Here is a 21372-nt window from a genome sequence, read left to right as displayed (position 1 = left end):
TGCAGCTATGTGATGTGCTACAAGCCAATGCTTTCTGTAATCTGACATGCACTGGTGTGCATACATCTACTGAGCTCTAGTATAGTGTATACAGTACATTCTACAATAATGGGGCTAAATATAAACTCATGAAGAAGCTGAAAGTTACAACGAAGAACAAAATAAAGGATTGTTTCATTACCTGGAGGCTTAAAAAGATAAAAGTACAATATAGACGTCTGAGCATTGATGCAATGACGCAGAGATTGACATAATAGAAACAGCAACACTGACTTGTGATTTAAATGAAAACAACTCAGTGCAGTTTGGATAGGGAAATAAACATTTAACTGACTCAGGGACCTGCATTTTAAACATCATATCCAATCCTGACTAGACAATGATTGTGTTATCAGGGTAGTATCTAAGATCTACGTAAAGCCTTCGAGATGACTGTGTGATTTTATCATCCATTTTGTGTTTTTGTAATTATTGTTAATTGGTAAAAAATTTACTAAAACACAAATGACAGAATATATTTCTCTTCAGCTGTTCAATCAGTTTTGGCCTCCCTCCACTGGCTTCCTGTCCATTTATTCATTTTTAAGATTTTACTGCTTGTTTTTAAGGTTTTAAATGGGCTGGTGCCACCTTATCTAGCAGAACCTTTGCATCATCGTACTCCAGCTGGAGCGATGAGGATGACCAACCAGATTGCTCTTGACTCTTTTGAGCATCCCAGTGCAATGGCAAGCCCAAAGGGATAAAATAGGTATGGCAAAGAGCAAAGCGGACATGGAGAGCTTTGTGTTCACAATGCACAGGTTAAGCAAACTGCAACGCGAACTTGAAGCAAACATTACTAGGACCACCTCCCGAGGAGGTCTTAGCACGGTTCGTTTCAGAGGGGTCTGAGTTCTTTTGGAGTGTTCACATATGTGCAAAAAATGCTGACTAATAGGAGTTTGTTTGGAGGGCTGAAAGGGACCAAGTGTGAAAACATCCAAAGTATGTGACAGTGTCAGCTGCATACAGTATATGTATGTAACAGTGTTGTCTGCATAGAGTATACGTACTGTATGTAATGGTGTCATCTGCACAGTATACATTATGTAAAAGTATCATTTGCATACAGTATATGTATGTAACAGTATCATCTGCATAGAGTATATGTAACTAACAGTATCATCTGCATACAGTAAATGTATGTAACAGTATCATCTGCATAGTATAGACCTTTTCAAACTTGACAACATAAACATTCGAAATGGGTCCTTTTGTATTTCCTGTTCCAATGTACATATATCATGGTTCCCATGGGTCCTTAAAATATTGTGAATCTGAGGGGGGAAATCAATGCCTTGACAGTATTTGAAGATACACATAAACAGACATGGGTCATTGAAAGTGTTTGAATTTAGATATTTTGTGCAAGAATGGAAATTGTTCTTTTGATATTTGTTTTTTATTTATTGCTTTGCTGTGCTGTGTTAGAGAAAGTAAGACTAGTCTGCCATCATTGTATCGTATCACAGCACAGTTGAAAAGTGTTCACACATTCAAGCCTTGCTCTATTTTTAAATTATTGTCTGTGATCTTCTGTAAACCCTGCTATTTCTCATTATCAAAATTCTTAGTGGTGTTAATTAACCTTGGTCTTTGTCTCAAACTATGCCATGTTGGGTCCTTTGAATTTGTCAAAAGTGTTTACATATTGTAAATTTCTTATATTTTGATAATAAAAGATTTTTAAAAAATGATGGAAGTGGGCCTGAAAAATCCTTGAAAAGTCCTTGAATTTAATGTTTTTCACATTGTGGGAACCCTGGACATACTTATGTACATACATACATACATACATAAATATACATACTATGCAGATGATACTGTTACATATACTGTATGCAGATGATACTGTTACATATACTGTATGCAGATGATACTGTTACATACTGTATATGCAGACAGTATGAATGCCCAAACAAAGCAGAGGAGGGCACAAAAGGAAGAAAAAACCTACAAGTATTTTGCCTTCACTGTAAATAAGACCGCATGCAAGAATCTTAAGTATTTAAAAATTAGTGGGGGGACATTCTACCCAGATTTGAACGTTGCAGGGACCCTAAAGCCGATAGTTAAATGGAATCATTAATTTAATTATTTACACCTGTGCTCCTCCATTTCTTACTTTTGTTTTCATTTTGTGAAATACAACTGAATTTGTGTTGATATAGCCTGTGAGTGGATCTTGACTTATTGATCAAGGCAATGTGAAACCTGAGTCTAGTCTAGTTGGGGACCACTGCTATAAACCATCCAGTACAAGCCATGTCTCAAATATGTGTCTATCTGATATACTGTACATACAGTGCCAGGGGACCTGCTATATGTCAGCCTTCAACAGACCTGAGGTTAATAAAACATGCTTATCTGTGAAACGTTAGGCTGCATTACTGTTCAAAAACCTCTGTAAATGTTGAAACTTCCAGATTGCATTACTATGTCAACATTTCATCATTAGAGTCCTTTGATTAGATATTATATGTACAAATCACACACATACACACACACAAAGCCTTTGCTTTCTTGCCCTCGTAGTCATTTCATATGAATCAATAGAGCACTGAACAGTCACTGGCTTTGCTCTCGGCATGCCCGTCCAAAAGACTAGACCTCTGACTTGTATTCACAAAGCCATGTAGCTCTGCAGCTGGTGATATGGTCTTTGCAACAGAGGAATAAATCCGACCCTTATTAAGAGTGTGGATTGATCCAATCAATTTTTTCACCACAGGAGTAAGTTGATGGTGCGATTCGAGCTCTGTGTGGGATGTGATGTGCCTTTGCCTGCGCTGCGAACCATTTTGAAGACTGAGAATGGGTCTGTGCATGTGTAAATAAATGTTGTACTCAAAATATAGTAATGCTTCATTTTATGTGCAATTCTAAAATATTGGACAGCTGAGTGTCATTTGTATGTGTGAAGTAAACCATCTGCAGCATATCCACCGCCCATAAACCTGCTTAGCTTGGCCAGAGCTCTCTGCTCATCCTTTTTAATTATCTCACTCTGCCTCTTCCAGCAAAAACATTCCAATTTTCAATCTGAAATATCTCTTTCCCAACCCCCCTCCCTGCCTTCTGCAGTCGGCAGGTCAGGCACGCATCTACACCCATTGCTGAGTGAGCACTGGGGGGTAGGGGTGAGGAGACAGAGCACAGATCATAATGGTTGGCCAATTATCAGTAGTACGGGGGGCTGGGGAGTGAGAGATTATGTGGAGAATGGATCAATACACCAGTCAGTTTCTAATGAGGGAAAGAATTGGTCCAAGTCAAGCAGATGGAAATCCTGCTCAGCCTGGGGTGGTCTTTCTACACTGTCTGTCAGCAGGGTATCAGGTTTTTTGGTGCTGCTTTGTACAACAGCGCCCCAACAGGGGAATGACTGCCATCACACCGGATCAGTGATATATTCAAATATTTACAACATTTACTGCATTTATTGCGTTCATAGTGTTTCTCTCGTGCTCTCCTGATCCTCCCACATTCCACTTTCTCTAAATATTTCATACATCACTAGGGGCAGATTTAGAAGAGCCTGAAGAATAATGGCTGTCTGTCCTTCACCACCCCCCTTTTAACCACCCACAACTGCCAGCACAGGACAGTAAATCCTACACCTCACCCACTCGCCCAGCAGCTCAGCTGTGTGCTACTATGCACTCACACAACATGCACTCTTCTGCTTACATGAAAGGAAGCAAGATTAAAATGCTAAACAGCTAATAGTCTCTGCTTTTTTTTCCTCTAAAATGGTGACTGGAATGAGCACTAACCAACTGTTCAGCACCATCATTAGGCTGTTCTTCTCTGGTTGCTTCGCTATTTTCTACATCTGCCTCTTTCTTTTTTTTCTGAGGGGCCTTGTGCTGGGTGGGGGTGTTATTTATGGCTGCTCTGTGCAAGTGGACACACACACACACATACGCACACACACCCTTTCACAGGATGAAAGGGCAGTCACACTGCCTGCAAACATGATTTTACAGCCCTGGGTGGAATGAGTGGTGGAGGAGAGAATGAGGACAGAGTACAAAAGGGGAAAGCCCTTAGATTTACAGGTCCCATCAGTCAGAATGCAAACTATGTAGCAGCACACATTTTAAAGCATTTTTTTTTACTCAAACGCAGACAAATAAGACAACTGACTTTATGCAGAAGGAAGACAGACATGTTAAACGTCTGTGCAGAGATGCACGGAAACACAAGTACATCCTGAAAGGGGATCATTGCTTTTTCCACCGCTCTGTTTTGTTTTTGTTTTTAAATTGGAACAGAAGACTGCAATCTCCAAATGTGATGTGTTTCAGTATCTCATCATCTCATGATTGCATACGAGCGTGTGTGTACATGTGTATGAGGGCTTGTAGCTTTGCAGGGTTGGGGCATATTTGTGCAATGTGTAGTGTTTTTTTCCTGTTTATACAGTTTCACTATAATGTATGTTTACAGCTATGTGTTTGTGTGACAGGACAAGTAACGTATCTAGGTGTTTATACATAACATCAAAATAATTAGAAGTAACTGAGACCTTATCATACAAGGGTGTGTCTTTGTTTAGAGATTGCATTCATTTTTGCTTAAAAAAAAGATTTAAACGATTAATTAACATAATAGGCGATTTACTAATTGATTAATTATTTCGGTTCTAATAATAACAAACATATAATGTACTCTCTAAAAGGATGAGACCAGTGGACCTCAGACTGAGAAGTCTCTCCCAGAGCCAGAGGCAAAACAGGCAGGACGAGAATGGCAATGTAATTAAGTTAGAATGTGTTCCATTGACGGCGAATGGTAGAGCCACTCTGTATACACATGATGACTTAATGGGGAGTAGGGTGTATTTTCCAGTTTATAGTTGGTGAAACTGCGATTAATTAAATCAATTTGGGTGTAAAAGCTCAAGTAAACAGTTTATGAGTCCAAAAAGGCTGCCAGTGGACCACTTCCATGCTTTGCCACATCACATATTCAGAGTCACACTAGAGTCCTCGTAACACTCTGGTTAAGGGTGGGTTTCGCTTTAAGTGTTCATGGAAGACATGAAATGAAAAGTATAGAGGGCAGCAGTGCACTCTATTGTTTTATTAGTAATCAGAGGGTGTGTTTTGCTATTCATGTCTCCTGTAGCTGTTAGACAGAATACACCCTTTTTGCTATGAATGTATGCTGCATAAACACAACAGCCTGATGCCTATGTGATGTGTATATGTAAACCATTTTGGTGGGAGGTAACTGGGATAATGAGGGCTTGTGTTTGTGTTTCAGTGGTTGTTCCTGTGGTGCATACTGCCTCTAGTGGGAAATGCTGTAAACTGGCAGAGAGATGCTGGTGAAAAGGTGCAGTCTGACCTCTGCTGGTAAGAGGTGATATTGCAGCAATCGTTACACACACGGCACAAAATGCATGGTGAACTCAGTCAAATAGAGTGTCTCTAAGTAAAACGTCCAAGAAATACAAGAGAAAAGGTGTAAGAAAAATTATCGTCATCCTTGAAACACATAAAACTGTTTTAAATCGGTGATTCACAATGATTTAAGTGTGTTCCTATGTTGTTGTACTTAGGGTTGTAACAGTATAAGATTTTCATGGTACGATAACCATCTCAGAAAATGTCACGGTTTCACGGTATTACAATATTATTATTATTATTATCATTATTATTATTATTATCAGTTACAATGATCCTTAAAGGAATGAGAACAGAATTATAAACCTGATCAAAAAAATTGTAATGTAACTATAATGTTTTATATTTGAAGCATGTTAGTTTACATGTCAGCAGCACTATAGCATGAAAAATAACATCAGCTGTGAGTTTTTAAAATAATGTACTATGATTATTAACAATTAACATATACTGTAGGTGCGCAACAGCACAGCCAGACTGCTCCTGTCTGTATGTTTTACACACACTTGTGTTTTTTTCAATACCGAAGATAAGCAAATCTACACGGTATGTTAACTGTCAACTTTCATACCACGGTGTACCGTTACATCCCTTGTTTGACTGTGTGTCCTGTACTGTGTGGTCTTGGATGAAAGAAGCCTCTGGATGTCTATCAAATCACAATGTACTATCCAAGAGGTCTGTGTGTTAAAATTTCCATGATTATATTCATGCAATTCCAGTACCATTACATGATGAGATGGAATTTAGTATTTAGCATAGCTTCCAATGGCAGACGGGCAGGAAAAGGAGGAGGATGAGGATGGGAATTCTAAGAGTTCAAGCAATCAACACAAAATAACAACAAAAACAGCAACAGCGTCAAACAGTCCTCCAAGTCAGCCAAAAACCGAATCACATATTTTTGCCTATATTTGACACTCAACTCAAGAATAAAACTCACATGTAACAAAAGTAACTTCACTAAGCACCACAGCGGTTTGTGTGACATTATTTCACACGTTTATTCAAGTCTTTTTGTCCATCACTTCCCCTTATAATGAGACATAGCCTGGTTTCAGACCTGAATTGCCACCATAGACTGTATATAAGAAGTGTACGTAGCGACCTATTGGTTTGTGGACTGCTGTTTGAAGACTTAAGTTCGGTATTTTGGCTGTCGCCATCTTGTGTTTTTTGCCAGAAGAGACACGAGAGGGTGGAGCTAAATACAACCGAACGCTGAATAAGACATTTCTAGGCGACCAAAATGTTACAGTTAACTTTCATGAACTGAAAACACACTGTGAAAGGGTTATAGTTGCAAGACGAAAACACGGACAACTCCCAGACCAGACAACGCCGTGGTAACATCCTGTCAATCACAAGGTAGCCACGCCTTAAAGAATACCCTGCTTTATGGTCTATTTGACTCTAAATGGGACCATAATTTACTAAATGAACATCATGCTGTGTTGAAGAAGACTTGAAACTAGAGATTGAGAACATAAACTCATGTTTACAATGTTTACTGAGGTAATAAATCAAGTGAGAAGTAGGCTCATTTTCTCATAGACTTCTATACAATCAGACTTCTGTTTGCAACCAGAGGAGTCGCCCCCTGCTGGCTGTTAGAAAGAATGCAAGTTTAAGGCACTTCAGCATTGGCTTCACTTCTCAGACCTGGAGGTAGCCCACTGATTGCCACCCACATCTCTGATTTGTTGATGAAAGTTATATTAAGCTCATAATTCTGGTCTGGTGGTGTAATGTTTCACTGACCTGTTCTCTGAACTGCTCCTGAGACAGGCAGTCGTTCACGTTGACGCAGCCCAACAGGCAGCCGGTGGGATATTCTTTAGGAAACCTGGGCCCTGCACAGAAAACAAGCGCACACATGGTCACACTTCAATTTAAGTGCTGTATGTAAAACAGCTAGGAGCAAATACTTTCCAGTATTCACAGTTATTTCGTGATTTGCTGTGTACCTTTCTTGTGGACGTGGCGGTACATGGCTTCCACCTCAGCAATCTCCTGAGGAGTGGGTATCTTGGCTGCAGCAGCAATCCAAAGACGACCCCGATGGGATGTGTACCAAGTTCGCCCCTCTACCCTTTAACACACACACACACACAAAATACAATGTTACCTCTGCTTTCACTGGCCGGACGAGTTTTAAATTGTGGATTTTTAGGTTGCAATTTGGTTTGGTATTTACAGCCCATTTGGGATTTAGTCTGCTCTTTACCTCTTGATGCCTTTGACCAGCAACGTGGCCCACGGTTGGTGCATGCTGAGGCACCAGCCCCCGTCAGCCATCTCCTGCATGTCTTTGTCTTGGAGCCGCAACTTTTGGCGTTCTTCTCCTCCCTTGTCCACTGCTGAGCTCTTTCCCTGCTTCATGTTTCTCTTGTGCCTTTCACTGCCTCCAACATCCACCCACTGGAAAATGCATTCATCATTTTCATTACTAGAATCCGTGTGAATATCCTCTGCACAGTTTTCATGATGGAAAAAGTACTATGCAAGCTCAGGCTACATGTGGGAGAACAATGTATCCTCATACAATGGTTCATATGATATCTTATGAAAAGTTTTTCCTAATTTTTTGTGCGTTTTCCTACCAGCAACACGTGATGCACGTGTCAATTTACGCTCCAGTCTTTTCAAAATAAACTTCCGTCTTCATAGGAAACAACTTGGTTAGGTTTAGGCAACAAAATTACTTAGTTAGGTTTAGGTTTAGGAAGTACGGAAGTTATGTGGCAAAAAAAATCAACGTTAACTTCTGGTTCCACACGGGGTACAAACATACTTTACGACCATAAGAATTGATTTTTTGGGATATATACGAATTACAGTGCATTTCTTTTTGTAGGTATAGCTACTAACGGTGTATGAGAACAGCGGTCAGCTATCAATTTTCAACCCATTTTATTGATGTTCCAATTAAGTTTTATAACTACAAAAGAGAAGTCTATAGAAGACATATATGCAGTGTAAATACACAGGGTAACAACATTGTTACTCCCAGTATAAATGTCACAAAGCACCTACCTCTGGTGCAGACTGCATTATGTTGGGGTTGACCAGCTCTCCGAGGGTCTGCCTTCCACCTTCTCTTTTAGAATACATTGATGATTTTGACGGAGAGTCGCTGTTCATAGCCATGAGGGTCTCATCCAACCTAATTTGCAAACATTTCAAAAGGAGAAGCTGTTTAGCGCGACTACACAACACAAATCTGCACTTGCAGCCTTGATTCAAGTGGCGTCAGATGATCTTACTTGTCGTAATACTCGTTGAGGTTGTTTCCCTCATCGAGCACTTGTCTACCAGCAAAGTCCAACGTGATCTTCCTGTCCTTGCGAGAGGCATAGCGAAGTTCTCTCAGCTCCTCTTCCTTTTTCTTCAGCTTTTCTCGCTCATTGGGTGACAGCCACTGATTGGATTCAGTAGCAAAGTAATCCGACTCATCATCCAGAACCTGCGTTCTCCTGACACTGGAGTTGAAGGGGACGGTAAATAAATAGATAAGTGCTATCACCACGTTTCATGATTATCTTCCGCAGTAATCAAAATTTCCTGCTAAATTCGAAATTCAGAGCTTTAATATAGCAGAAAACAACTACTTGCTATGTAAAGATATAGAGGTATTTATGAAGGTAATTCTCATGGTTTGAGTGCAGTAAAGACACAACACATTACGTTTATTTGTAGATGATCCATTTCATTTTATTGTATACCTCATCTATTTCCTCTCTTCATGTACTACTGTCTCAGGCCCAAGAAAACAGGGCCTGAGACAGTAGTACATCTACCTGAGCAGAAAATGAAGTCACTCTTCCTCTGTGTGTTGTAATCCGAGTTTCTCTACGCTTTGTTTACGTAGCTGGGCCAACCGCACGTGCATGTTAGTGCATGTGAGCGCATGTAAGCGTGCCCCATTGGCTAGCTAAACTGCTCTCCTATGGCGGATAACGCTGATAACGCTGTCCCGACCCATGGCGTCATCGCGGAAGTGTAACAACCACCCTTGGATTCCCCCCGGGTGAACACTGTCAGCACTGTTGCCATAGTCTGCACTGTTCATGCTGTTAGCACCGTTAGCTGCTAGCTGCAGGCTCAGCCGTTGCCGTGTTGAGAGCTGTGTGGAGGGAATCCCTCAATCATAGATAAGCTCTGAATTTGGAATTTAGCACCTTTAAAGTGTAGACATTGCACACTTAGCAGTAAACCTATCCGTTCTTGTGATTGTGTTTTATGATACCTATTCCGGTCATATTCCAGCAGCTTTTCTTTGTGCTGGACAGCCTTCTCCAAGCCAGCCTTCATCTTGGCCTCTTGGTGTGGGAGAAAATCTCTTTCTCCACCGTCTGTCACCAAAGTAAAAACAAATTCATGCATCGATCTACTTCATTATTTCATAGATTTTAGTATTTAATAATTCTAACTAATTTGGACTCTCACCTCCCATAAGCTTCTTTCTTAGTTTCTGGCTTTTGTTGGAGTCTCGTTGCAGGATCTCTTGCTCCTCTCTTGTGCAGACCTGAATCAGATAAAAAAAAATCAGTGAGTAAGGAATACTAAACCAGAAAATTGGATTGTCAGCACCACAAGTAGATTGAAAAAAAGGAAATTCTTACATACCAGGGTTCCACAGAAGAGGCAGGGTCCTGAGCCCTCTTGCTCACACACAATGCGACCGCAGCTGATGCAGTTGTTGATAAGGTTGTGCCTTTGGGCAAGGCACTCACAGCCACGTCGACCTGGGAGTAAGATGGACATCTTGTTTTGTCCCTCTTTGGCATAGAGACTGACAAACTTACTTTTCTTCTTTGTTGAAGAAGTGCTGCTGTTTTCTTGGGCCTGAGACAGTAGTACATGAAGAGAGGGAGCAAGAGGAGAAGAAATAGATAGATGAGGTATACAATAAAATGAAATGGATCATCTACAAGTAAACTTAATGTGTTGTGTCTTTACTGTCCTCAAACCATGAGAATTACCTTCATAAAGTAGGTGATAAAAGAACAAATGTTTAGGGCTGATGTGTACTCACCCTCATCAGGTCAATGGGGGTTTTGACTGCCTCTGGCTCAGGTTCTGTTTGGCTCACAGTCAGCGTCTCCTGTTTGTTACGGCCCTTACGTTTAGACTTCTTCTGGCTATCTTTGGTCATGTCTGGTGAATCTAGGAAAGGAGAGCAAATTACCTTCAACAAAGACTGTGGATAACGCATTTGAGATCAGTTTTAATAATTACAATGTATATTTATTGACAGTGTTTTAGTCATGCCTAAGTGCCTTGCATTGTAGTTTCATAGCAGGTTTTAACAACTGGGAGGTATTTTTTGTACAATTTAAATCACAACATATTCAATGGCAGACATCAGACAGCCTACCTGATGATGAAAAAGACTCCATGGGAAGGAAAAGACTCGAGGAATCTGTGGCCTGTCTTTGAGTCTTCTTCCATCTGCGGAGGAACTCATCAATGAACAGCCCTTTTCTCCCATCCGTGCCCTGCAGGAGGTCTCCCATATACTCCTGAATTTCTTCAGCATTTTCGATGGTTAGAACGTATCTAGACAGCAGGATGACACAATAACCATTTAATTTAATAACATTTATTGTCAAGGTGGATGTTGAAAACATTAAAGACCTAAAAAATAATATAATAAAAATAAAAATAATCCCTACAAACACTCCTTTATACCTGTGAGGCTTCCAGCAATGTTTAATGGTCTGCTTGTGCATTACTGAAGGGTACTTTACAGTTCATTTGTTTGTATTTGTTTACAGTTTAGTTTTTAGGATTTTTTTAGTTTAGGATTATTCAATAGGCCTGATGTGTACTGTATTTCTTTTCTCTTTCTTTTTGATAAATTAGTTATTAGTTGTTTTTTTGCATATTTGACTTTGATGTGTAGAAAAGTGTAAGTACAACAGAGCACTATTGAAGACTGGGTTTATTGTCCTCAATATTTCACTTATATAATTAGAAAATGATTGTGCGTATTGATCACAACCTATTCATACTCACACATTCCTCTCACATTCACCTATACTTGAAAACTATCTGTGGTTGAAACAATGTCAATGATGTCTACACAGAATAAAAAGTAAGATCTGGGAATGAACAAGCAGTGTGTGTGTGTGTGTGTCTCTTTATATGTTTGTCTTTCAGGTGCCGGCTGTGATAGCAAAGAAATAACTATTCCTATTCATCTATCCCTCCCCGTTGTTTGTCCAGCTTTGTTGTCCTTGTTCCTGGCTGTTATTTCTATTTCTGTGTACGTACATTTAGAGAGATGCATAAAAACCGGAGTCAAATTCCTTGTATGTACAGTATGTACTTGGCGAATAAAACTGATTCTAAATCTGATTCTGAAAGACTGGGCCAGATCTGAAACAAATCTACAATATCATAACATCTGGTCCGGATAGAGCAAACAGATGTGGGGCCTCCAAATGCACAACGACCCAGTAACAGCATGGGTCCACATAGGCCCTTTTCACAACAGCCATCTCGATTTTGCAGGGTAAACACAGTTATTATACAATAACATTAACTATGTTCCATTGAGGTGGGCCTATAGGTCAGGGATCACTTGATTGGCTGTGACACTAAATAGAACGGGACTATAATTAATTTTATAATAATTAATATAATTAATGATTCATAATTTTTTAATACACTTACACCTGTGTTTGCCCTGAAATTACATGTCAGAATGGCTGCTGTGAAAAGAGCCTATTGCAGAGGATCCATACCTGACATGGACCTGACACCATTACCTTTTATTTTTATTTTTTCTTATTGCCTGCTGTTTATTCTTTGGTAACTGCCTCACCACATCAGATCTGCTCCCTCTACAGAGTCTTTCCAAGCACAGCTCAAGCCCCACCTCTTCTCTTTGGCTTTTGAATGTACTTGCATTGTGATTACTAATTGGCCTTTTTTATAATGCTCATTATAACAGTCTTTTACTCATGGATTTGTATCTTGGTCTCTGTCTGTGGATGTGTGTGATTTGGTTGTGTCTGCTCTGTTGACCTGTTTTTATTCTGCCTATGTCTGTAAAGCACTTTGGTCAGCTCATGTCGTTTTAAATGTGCTATAGAAATAAATTTGACTTGACTTGACTATTGTAATAACTAACCAGCACCTGCAAACAATGTCAGGTGTTTTAGTTTAGTGCCTCTGGGACATTACATGCCATTGAAAATGTTTCCAGGCTGTTTATTTAAAATGTTTTTTACCTTATTTACTCATTTTGTAAATCTCCTAGTCTTATTCATCATTACAAAAGTCAACTACAAAACTTAATCTGATCATTCACGTCAACATAAACACACACAGATACAAAGTGACATCACCCAGGATGTGTCATCTGGAAACATGTGTTTAACTGATTTCATAAAGCCTGACAAGCTAGGGCAAGGCAAGGCAGCTTTATTTGTGGAGCACATTTCAGCAACAGGGCAATTGAAAGTGCAAAAGAACATTAAGACATAATTAAAACAGTTATATAAACATAAAAACAGTAAAGATTAGAAAATAAAAACAATCTAAAAATAAAAGCTAGGATAGAAGCTAAAATAGAGTATAACACACAAGAGTAAAAGCTCTAGTGCAGTATAAGATCATTATCTGGTTTAATGAAAGGCAGCAGCAAACAGGACAGTGTTAATGACAGTACAGGGGTTAGCTCATAGATACAGCTACTACACCTGTACAGCTGTCTGTTACTCTCACAGATGGAAAGACAGACTTATTGAGCTATATCAAAGGAAGTGGTAAATGTAACACACACACAGCATTCATTACATTCATGTAACGCTAATAATCACACTAGCAGCTGTAGGCTTGTTAGCAGCCTGTCAGCTCTCCTACAGTCACATTGAAGCTAACTATCGTTGACGTCACTCACTGAACGATGTCTTCACACGCCTCCAGACCGAACAGGTGGTGTAGCTGGTCCACACACCACTGCAGCAGAGCCTCCGACATGTCCACAGACTAACAGCACTCAAAGATCAGAAACACTCAGAGCTCAGAGCTCAGAGCTAATGTAATGTAATGTAGCTGTCGGTGGCGTGTCAGACCAGAGCTGAATCAACGTGTTTCCAGTCGGAGACATAACAAAGGCGCACACACCATTGTAACTGCGTGCGTGGCAGCAGAGAATCCCATCCGGAAAACAACCTGTACTGTGGGATTAAGGTTCCTCCCGACCGTCAGTACGGCTTCCCATCATATTAATATCCAAACACAAGAGTCTGAATCTCACTTCTGACTGTGCTGTGAGAAATATAAGGATGTGAGAGATGTTTTCTTTGAAAAAAAAAATAACATATATCCTGAGTTTATCCATCTCCCTGCTCCTCAGAGAATACCATAGTAATCAATGTGCAATATTATCTGCAAAACATGTTGACTGTTGCCATAGAATAATAGGTGCTACAAGCTCTGAACATGTTTCTGATTGACTACATCTGTAAAATAATGTATATTTAAAATGTATTTGGTATATTGTGATTGTGATTATTTTGATATTTTTCTTGTGATTGTGATTATTTTGTGATTATTCCTTGTGAAATGTAATTATTCATCAATAATGTAACCTGAACATTCATGCCAATAAAGCTTATTTCAATTTTAATTTTGATTTGAGTCACTATTTTGTCAGGGATCGAAGATAATTCTATCTCCGGCTCAGTTAGACTCAACTGTTCAGGTGTAGCTATTATTGAATGTACCTGTTGAGTTCAGTCACTAGGTGGCAGGTTTGTGATGCAGTGAAATGCAGAAGCCTTCAGATAGAACTGTACAGTAACGTTATTTACTGTACAGTACCAAATGACTTCCTCCATAATGAGGTGGTTATTTTCTTTATTACAATAACATTTCAATGCATTATTGTTGTATGGCTTAGCCAGTGGTGGAAAGTAACTAAGTACATTTACTCAAGTACTGTTCGATTTTTAAGTACTTGTACTTAACTTGAGTATTTCCATTATACTTTTACTCCACTACATTCAGAGGCAAATATTGTACTTTTTTATTTTTTATTCATTTGATGACTTTAATTACTAGCTACTTTATTGAGTTTAATAATTTAATAATAATAATAAATTATGATATATTATCGATTAAGATAAGATTTTATTGATCCCAGAGGGATACATTCACAAGCAATAGCAACAGTATATAAAGTAACTAAAATTATTATATATAATAAATGCAACATTAAAATGATGCACACATTAATGCATCAATAATTATAATCCAATGATATAATGTTCATTATTCTGAAATGGGCCATTCTACATAATGAGTATTTTGAATATACGTACTAAAGTAAAATCAATTTTGAATGCAGGACTGCAGGAAGTTTTAAAGACCACACATAGTTGTACAGTCCTATTTCTCTGGAATTAGTTTTTTTACATTTACAGAATAGGGAAAGTTATGTGCGCTCTAATCACTTAAAAATTGATTTCTTGTCTCAAGGCGTTATTTTCTGTAGCTGGTTGGAACAACTTTCTTGTTCAGTGCAATTTTTCATTCAGTCTAGATGAAGGCAACCCGATGACTCATCACCCTCCACATAATGCTGCAGGAGCTGTATTGGAGTACTTTTGGCAAGCAGTTTTTGGCTTTATCTGGCTGGATGTCAAACAGCCTGTCAAATTAATCCGTCTCTGTTGTCTGTTTCAATCTAACAGTGCAAAGGTGAAGGTTGTCATTTGTAGTCCAAATAAAAAATGGAGGAGCAATAGTATACTTAATGGTAAACAAAACACAGCTCTGTACAGCAGGAAAACATTTTTGAAATGCTGTCCCCGTTTTCAAATAGAAAAAAGATGCATTTATTTATGAAATGTCACAGTACAACAAAAACATCATGAATTTGAATGAACTATGACTATTTTGACCTCACAGTAATTCTTTAATCATTATAAAATGTTATAGAAAGGCAACTTACAAACCAGAACTGTTTGGGATACACAAGTATTCATGTGATGCAACAAATTTCAGTACAAGATAGCGTAACTGTTATTTTTCTATATGGAGTAGAATTTAGTGATAATAGATGCATTGTAATGAACAATAATACACAGGTAACATCACATAACAAACCACAGTTGCATTCATTGAAGGTTAGCAAATTACACCACTTAAACAATGCTTTGTAGTATCAGCATTTTTAGTCATTTTAAAATAGTACAAGAGGATATGATTTACATGTTTTCCTTTAATATTCAATATGCCACTAGGCTGTGTAATATAAAAGGCAAAAGATGGTCCTTTTCATCAACATCATGTAAGGCATGAATTAAAGTATTTATGCATGACATACATTTTGCTAGAAGTCCTCAATTTGACTTTGCTTTACGTATGGTTAAATATTTGGTGATATAAACGTCCCATATAGCAGACTTAACTGTATCCAAATTACTGCCTCATGAGTTTACAAATGGATACACTGCGATAAGAGATATTGAAACAGGCCTGTATTATTGTTTCCTGATAAAGGGGACACATATCATGAAAAACTCACTTTTTCAGAGCTTGTGCACATCCATTTGGGTATCTGGAGTGCCTACCAACCCACAAACTGTGACATAAGACAGTCAGTTTTTTGTAGGCTGCCTAGATCAGAAACATGTGATTAAACAAGCCATTCAGGTTTGGCTCCCCCTCCTCTGTCACATGCAGGCTCATTAGAATATATCGCCCACAGCGTGAGAACTACCTTTGCAAAGGTGCACCATATTTTTCTCATAAGCCAATCAGAGCAGACTGGGCTTTTTAAGGAGGGCGTCTTAAAGAGACAGGCGCTAAAACGGAGCGTTTCAGACAGACAGTGAATACAGGTATATTCAGGCAGACAGTATGAGAAAAATCATGTGTTTTTTGAACATCAAGCATGTAAACGTGTTCTAGTAGAAACCCCAAATACAAGTATGAACCTGAAAATGCAGCACACTCTCACTCCTAACTCGTCTCATACCGCCGCTTGGTGACTGATGCACGGCGCACCCCTCTTGCATTACTTTTGGACGTGTCAGGGATGGCGTGTCAATATACGCTCTTTACATGCATAGTTTCCTTTTAAAATAAACTTCCGTTTTCACAGGAAGTTAGGTTTAGACAAAACAACCACTTAGGTAGGGTTAGGAAACGGTCCTGATTGACTTAAACATCACTGACTACCGACTCACAGGACTGATGACACCAACGAGTCACGTCACTAACGGCTGACGTGACAGAATAAGTCAACGTTACTTTTAGTTTCACACGATCAGCGGTCTCTTGGTTGAAAGTCTTGTGTTTGTTTGACCCATCCATCACCCCTCCCCTTAGCTGACTCTCACGCTATTAATACTACGTCACTTTCTCCAACCGTCGAATAACGGCATGGGTGGGTTTACACTGGAGTTAGTTGAAAGCCCGGTTTGTCATATATTGTCGCTAAAGGGTGCCTCTATGCGTTGGTTTCCGATGCCGAGGGGCGCTATCCAATCAGCGGTATTTGACGAGTTTGGACTGAGACCGGGTTGGAAAATGAGCATGATATGTCCCCTTTAAGTGAAAAAGTCTTTGGAAATGGCCTCTACAAAGTTGGGTGCTGACATGAGGATCCCAATGGTGCAGAGGATAGTGAATAGTGAGAAAGCCATGAGACAAAGCCTGTCGATAACAGACGCAGCAAATTTCCACTCGTTGCACACTGACTCGTCCTCGTCTTGGTTACGGAAGCGTTTGGCAATATAGCGCACCTCGTCCAGGATCTTGGCCAGCCCCGGTTCCACGCCGCCCGCTGAGGAGATGTGACCTGCAGGTAGGAGCATCTCATCCTCACCTGCTCGTCCAACCAGCCGGACCCCGGAGTCAGACGACGTGGCGGCTGTGGAGTAGTGGATGCTCTCCAGGCCTCGGACGCCAACATAAAGCACGTTGCCGTTGGTGGATTGTGGGGCTGAGGCGCTAGCACTGAGCTCCATGCTGGTCAGGCTGTTCCGTGAAGCCTTGTTGTGACAGGCTGGACGCACCCGCTCCTCACCTGGGCGCTTCATACGCAGGAACCAGGCGCACCAGTTCAGCAGGATCACTCGGGTCTTTGGAATCAAACGAAACATTAATAAGGCTCTATAAATTATATATGATACATCCACCAAAGAACATATATCTTTATCTTCATCTTTCATCCTTCATCCTTTACGTCTAATTTGTTTGGGTTACTTCAAGAATTTTCACTCAGAAGTCAGATCAGTTCAACATTTCACTGAGGTGCTCTACTTGTCAGCGTCACTTTTCCAAAATCACAATGAAAAGCTGATTATACCATGGCCCCAGAAAATACCAGTTTCTGATTGGTGTTGTGATACACACCTTCAGATTTTTGTTTAAAGGTCCCATAAAGTGCTCATTTTCAGGTTCATACTTGTATTATATGTTTCTACTAGAACATGTTTTCATGCTGTTATGTTAAAAAAACAACTTTATTTACCTCATACTGTCTCTAATATGCCTGTATTTTACCCTCTGTCTGAAACGCTCCGTTTAGTGCATTTCAATGAAATTGCCCTGCTAGGCAACAGCTTGGGTCCATATTTACTTCCTGTCAGCTGATGATTCACATACACTGCAAACAGAAACAAACTGGGGCTTCGTCCGAAATTGCATACTATGCACTACATACTCAACAGGTGTACTAGCAAACAGCAGTATGTATCTTTTCGGACACACTGAGCAGTAATTTACGTCGTCACTTCTTGAGAGTCTCCTTGCTGGTTGGAGACGTGTAACCATGGTAACCTGTGCTAACCTCATGTGTCCAAAATATCGGTTTGTAAGAATCAAAGTCTGAATTAATTTAAAATATATATGACGCCTAGCAAAGTGAAATCTTTACTTACAGTTATATTGAAGCGCTATTGACGTTACAGAGCTGTCCGTCAATGTCTGTTGTGACATTGTCGCCACTTCCGCATTGCATTGTGGGATATTTATGCCGCCGTAGTGTCCAGCATTGCATACTGTAATATTTTACCGGAAATAGTATGCAATTCGCGTACTGTTGGTCTCATGCTAAGGTTTTGGACATACTAAAATATCTCACATACTGTTTTAGCGTACTAAATAGCATGTTAGTGTGGAATTTCGGACGCAACATTTGACACATTTAGAATGTATATATGCAATAGAAATATTGTAGATTTGTGACATCACAAAGTTACAGAAATCCTTAAGGCCTGTTTCAAAGGCACAGTTTCTAAATATGGCTGTGTGTAGTTTTCCATGGATTGAGCGTTTCAATATTTTCACAGTAGTTATATAGCACTTAAACCTGCTTTATAATAAAGAAAACACATGAAAATCTCACCTTTTACAATACTGGACCTTTAAGTAAAAAAGGTATAATCATTTCACTGAAGGTAACCACTCCGCTTTTTGTTGTAGTATTCTTTGACTCTAAATCTTCTCATTATGTTATTATATCAGGAGGCCTCATTGTGCAAGAAAGAAAGACATTTATTGAAACACATTAGCCAGACTCTGAATCCTCCTGATGAACGTGAAGACCTCTCAGCATATTTATGCCTGTTAAACCCTTACACGAGCAAATGCATATTAATCTCAATAAACCACTGTAAGTGATGCCAAATTGACTATAACCTAATAAAAAACAAGATCAGCAGATGTCCACAGTTTATCATGACGTACTCACAATTTTGAGGTGTGGCCAGAAGGAAATGAGTAAAGTGGTGTTAATGGGGATTAAATCACAGATAATGGTTTAATATGAAACAACACTCACCCATTTCGGCATCTTGCTTCCATCAGGGTCATGATGGTGATATTGTAAGACCACAACTGTAGCGATTACTGAGAGACCAACAATGACCATGGTGGTGGCAAAGTACTCAGCTGGGTGAAGAAGAAATAGAGAGAATAAGAATGGATTCAGTAGAACAGATGCAGGTAACATTACGAGGAGAAAACATGAGGATAAAGTGAAATGGCAAAAAAGGTAAGTTCATGGTCCAAGAGAACAGAACTCCTTTCTTGCCTCGAGCACACTTTTCACTTTATGGGTCTCAGAGAAATGCAAAAAAAACTATGTTTTTTATTTCACTGTTTCAAACATGGTGACTCAGACCTCTATATAAAGAAATCCAAATATTGGATGGCTGCTTAAACTTAGTAACACTGTGATATAAGAGAAACCCTGATGAAAAATGACTACAGAAATTTCCCCCCATGTCTTCCCACTGATAGTAGTTGACACCCATAGCGACTGCTTTTAACTTTATCCGGCTTACCTATTAAAGGCACAGAGTCCGATGTGGCGGGCATAATCTCTGCAACCAGCAGCATGAAGACAGTCAGGGAGAGCAGGACCGTAATGCCTGGGAAGGAAACCAAATCTCAGTAAACACAAAACTACTAGAGGGGAACACCAGCGAAATTAAGAATTTCAATATGTTATTTCCATGGCCGAGGAAAGTTCAATCAAACTTGTGGTGTCATAGGATGTAAAGTCTGGAGCTGCTCCTTAGACAATGAATGGGAGACTAATGTTGTGGACCCACAGAATGTTTGTTTTCTTTTTTTATACCAAAAGATCTTTATTCTATTGTAGTGTTGTCAGTTGTGGAGAAAATGAACCCAAGAAAATGTTCCCATAATACTATAATACTAATACTATAATACTACCATAATACTCAGAACATTCCTCTGCGTGCTCTCAGTGTCACCTATGACATTTCTCCCCATTCATTGTCTAAGGAGCAGTTTCATACTTTATACCCTGTGACATCACACATTTGAGTTTTAGCACTCTAGTTGTTGGATTTGGGAGGGAGTTGTTCATGTTTACTTATATTTTTGGACTGTCATAGGAGGCTTTTACATCAGGGACTCAGGCCCAGATCAGGGTACACTTGACCCTAAAGTCCAGTTTGTTTGTATAGTGTTAACACTGTGTATTGTACCCGGGCATGGTTCGTCGATCTGTGCCTGGGTCCACTTGAAATGGTGTTCTCGGGTTCGTTTCATGTGTACTTCGGTACTGTACGGTTCGCATCAGGTGTGAAAACCAACTGTACTAGCAGTCGCCGAGTAGTTTTGAAAGGGCAGGTTTTTTTCGTACACGGTCACGGTACGAATCAATAGTACCTAATATGAAAACACCTTTAGACCATAGGAATAGGGCTGTAGCTCCCCTTTAAGTTCACGGAAAAGTCAAATCACATAGTTATGACAGTAATGATTCTCTGATGTTGAAATCTGTGTGAAGGTAAACTGACATGAAGCATTTATGTTTATCATTATTCATGCATGCTGTTATTTTGTATGCATTTGCAAATACATGTGTAGCTTACATCCTTTGGGAAGAATCCTTGTGCTTACAACTTATGATTAGATTATGGTTCTTGTGTTAATCATTTCTATGTGTGTGTGTGGCATGACACTGCATGTCAACCTTAGGAGGGGGATGTAAAGGCTGAGGTCAGGGAGAGGACGTTAGTATCCATATTTTAGACAAAGGCAAGCACTGTATTAAATGCATAACGAGCTGTAGGACATATAATGTAAAGCATGTTCCACATTAGATATGGTAGCAGATATAAAAACAATATAATTTCCTCGACAACTGCCACAAGTCTGCATAAGTTGGATGTTATGCATCATGCACTGCAGCTAGTGCTGGAATCAGCTGAATAAAATAACGCTGCGGCAATCGCATCAGATGAATGATGGAGGCACATCTGTATATGACAGTCAAACACACTTTTCCATCCTTAAAGGTCCAGTGTGTAGGATTTTGGAAAGCACATTGCTATTGCCAGATAATCCGCCAATCACAGTACAGTAATACTGACCAATCAGAGCACAGTAGGGTGGGACTAGGCAGAACACT

The 21372-nt window shown here is 39.5% G+C and overlaps 2 protein-coding genes across 4 annotated transcripts in view; both read right to left on the bottom strand.

The window, feature by feature from the left end:
* The window catches only part of trip4 (thyroid hormone receptor interactor 4), a 94782-nt gene extending 81157 nt beyond the window's left edge, over positions 1 to 13625 (bottom strand). The window contains exons 1-11 of the mRNA XM_074621945.1: positions 13369 to 13625; positions 10837 to 11018; positions 10495 to 10625; positions 10086 to 10304; positions 9906 to 9984; positions 9706 to 9811; positions 8723 to 8938; positions 8493 to 8622; positions 7684 to 7877; positions 7424 to 7548; positions 7218 to 7309 (exon numbers count right to left, since the gene is read on the bottom strand). Coding sequence (XP_074478046.1) covers positions 7218 to 7309; positions 7424 to 7548; positions 7684 to 7877; positions 8493 to 8622; positions 8723 to 8938; positions 9706 to 9811; positions 9906 to 9984; positions 10086 to 10304; positions 10495 to 10625; positions 10837 to 11018; positions 13369 to 13448 — 1554 coding nt within the window. The 5' untranslated portion in view covers positions 13449 to 13625. The remainder of the gene's footprint in view (positions 1 to 7217; positions 7310 to 7423; positions 7549 to 7683; positions 7878 to 8492; positions 8623 to 8722; positions 8939 to 9705; positions 9812 to 9905; positions 9985 to 10085; positions 10305 to 10494; positions 10626 to 10836; positions 11019 to 13368) is intronic.
* Positions 13626 to 15286: 1661 nt separating this feature from the next.
* Positions 15287 to 21372, bottom strand: part of LOC141759680 (neuronal acetylcholine receptor subunit alpha-7-like) — a 39116-nt gene continuing 33030 nt past the window's right edge. For all 3 annotated transcript variants that reach the window (XM_074621974.1, XM_074621966.1, XM_074621959.1), the window contains 3 exons: positions 19772 to 19858; positions 19267 to 19376; positions 15287 to 17563 (listed from right to left, as the gene is read on the bottom strand). In XM_074621974.1, coding sequence (XP_074478075.1) covers positions 17030 to 17563; positions 19267 to 19376; positions 19772 to 19858 — 731 coding nt within the window. In that variant the 3' untranslated portion in view covers positions 15287 to 17029. The remainder of the gene's footprint in view (positions 17564 to 19266; positions 19377 to 19771; positions 19859 to 21372) is intronic.

Source organism: Sebastes fasciatus, chromosome 2 (genome assembly GCF_043250625.1).
Source record: "Sebastes fasciatus isolate fSebFas1 chromosome 2, fSebFas1.pri, whole genome shotgun sequence".
Lineage (NCBI taxonomy): Eukaryota > Metazoa > Chordata > Actinopteri > Perciformes > Sebastidae > Sebastes > Sebastes fasciatus.
This window is presented reverse-complemented; position numbering and strand designations above follow the sequence as displayed.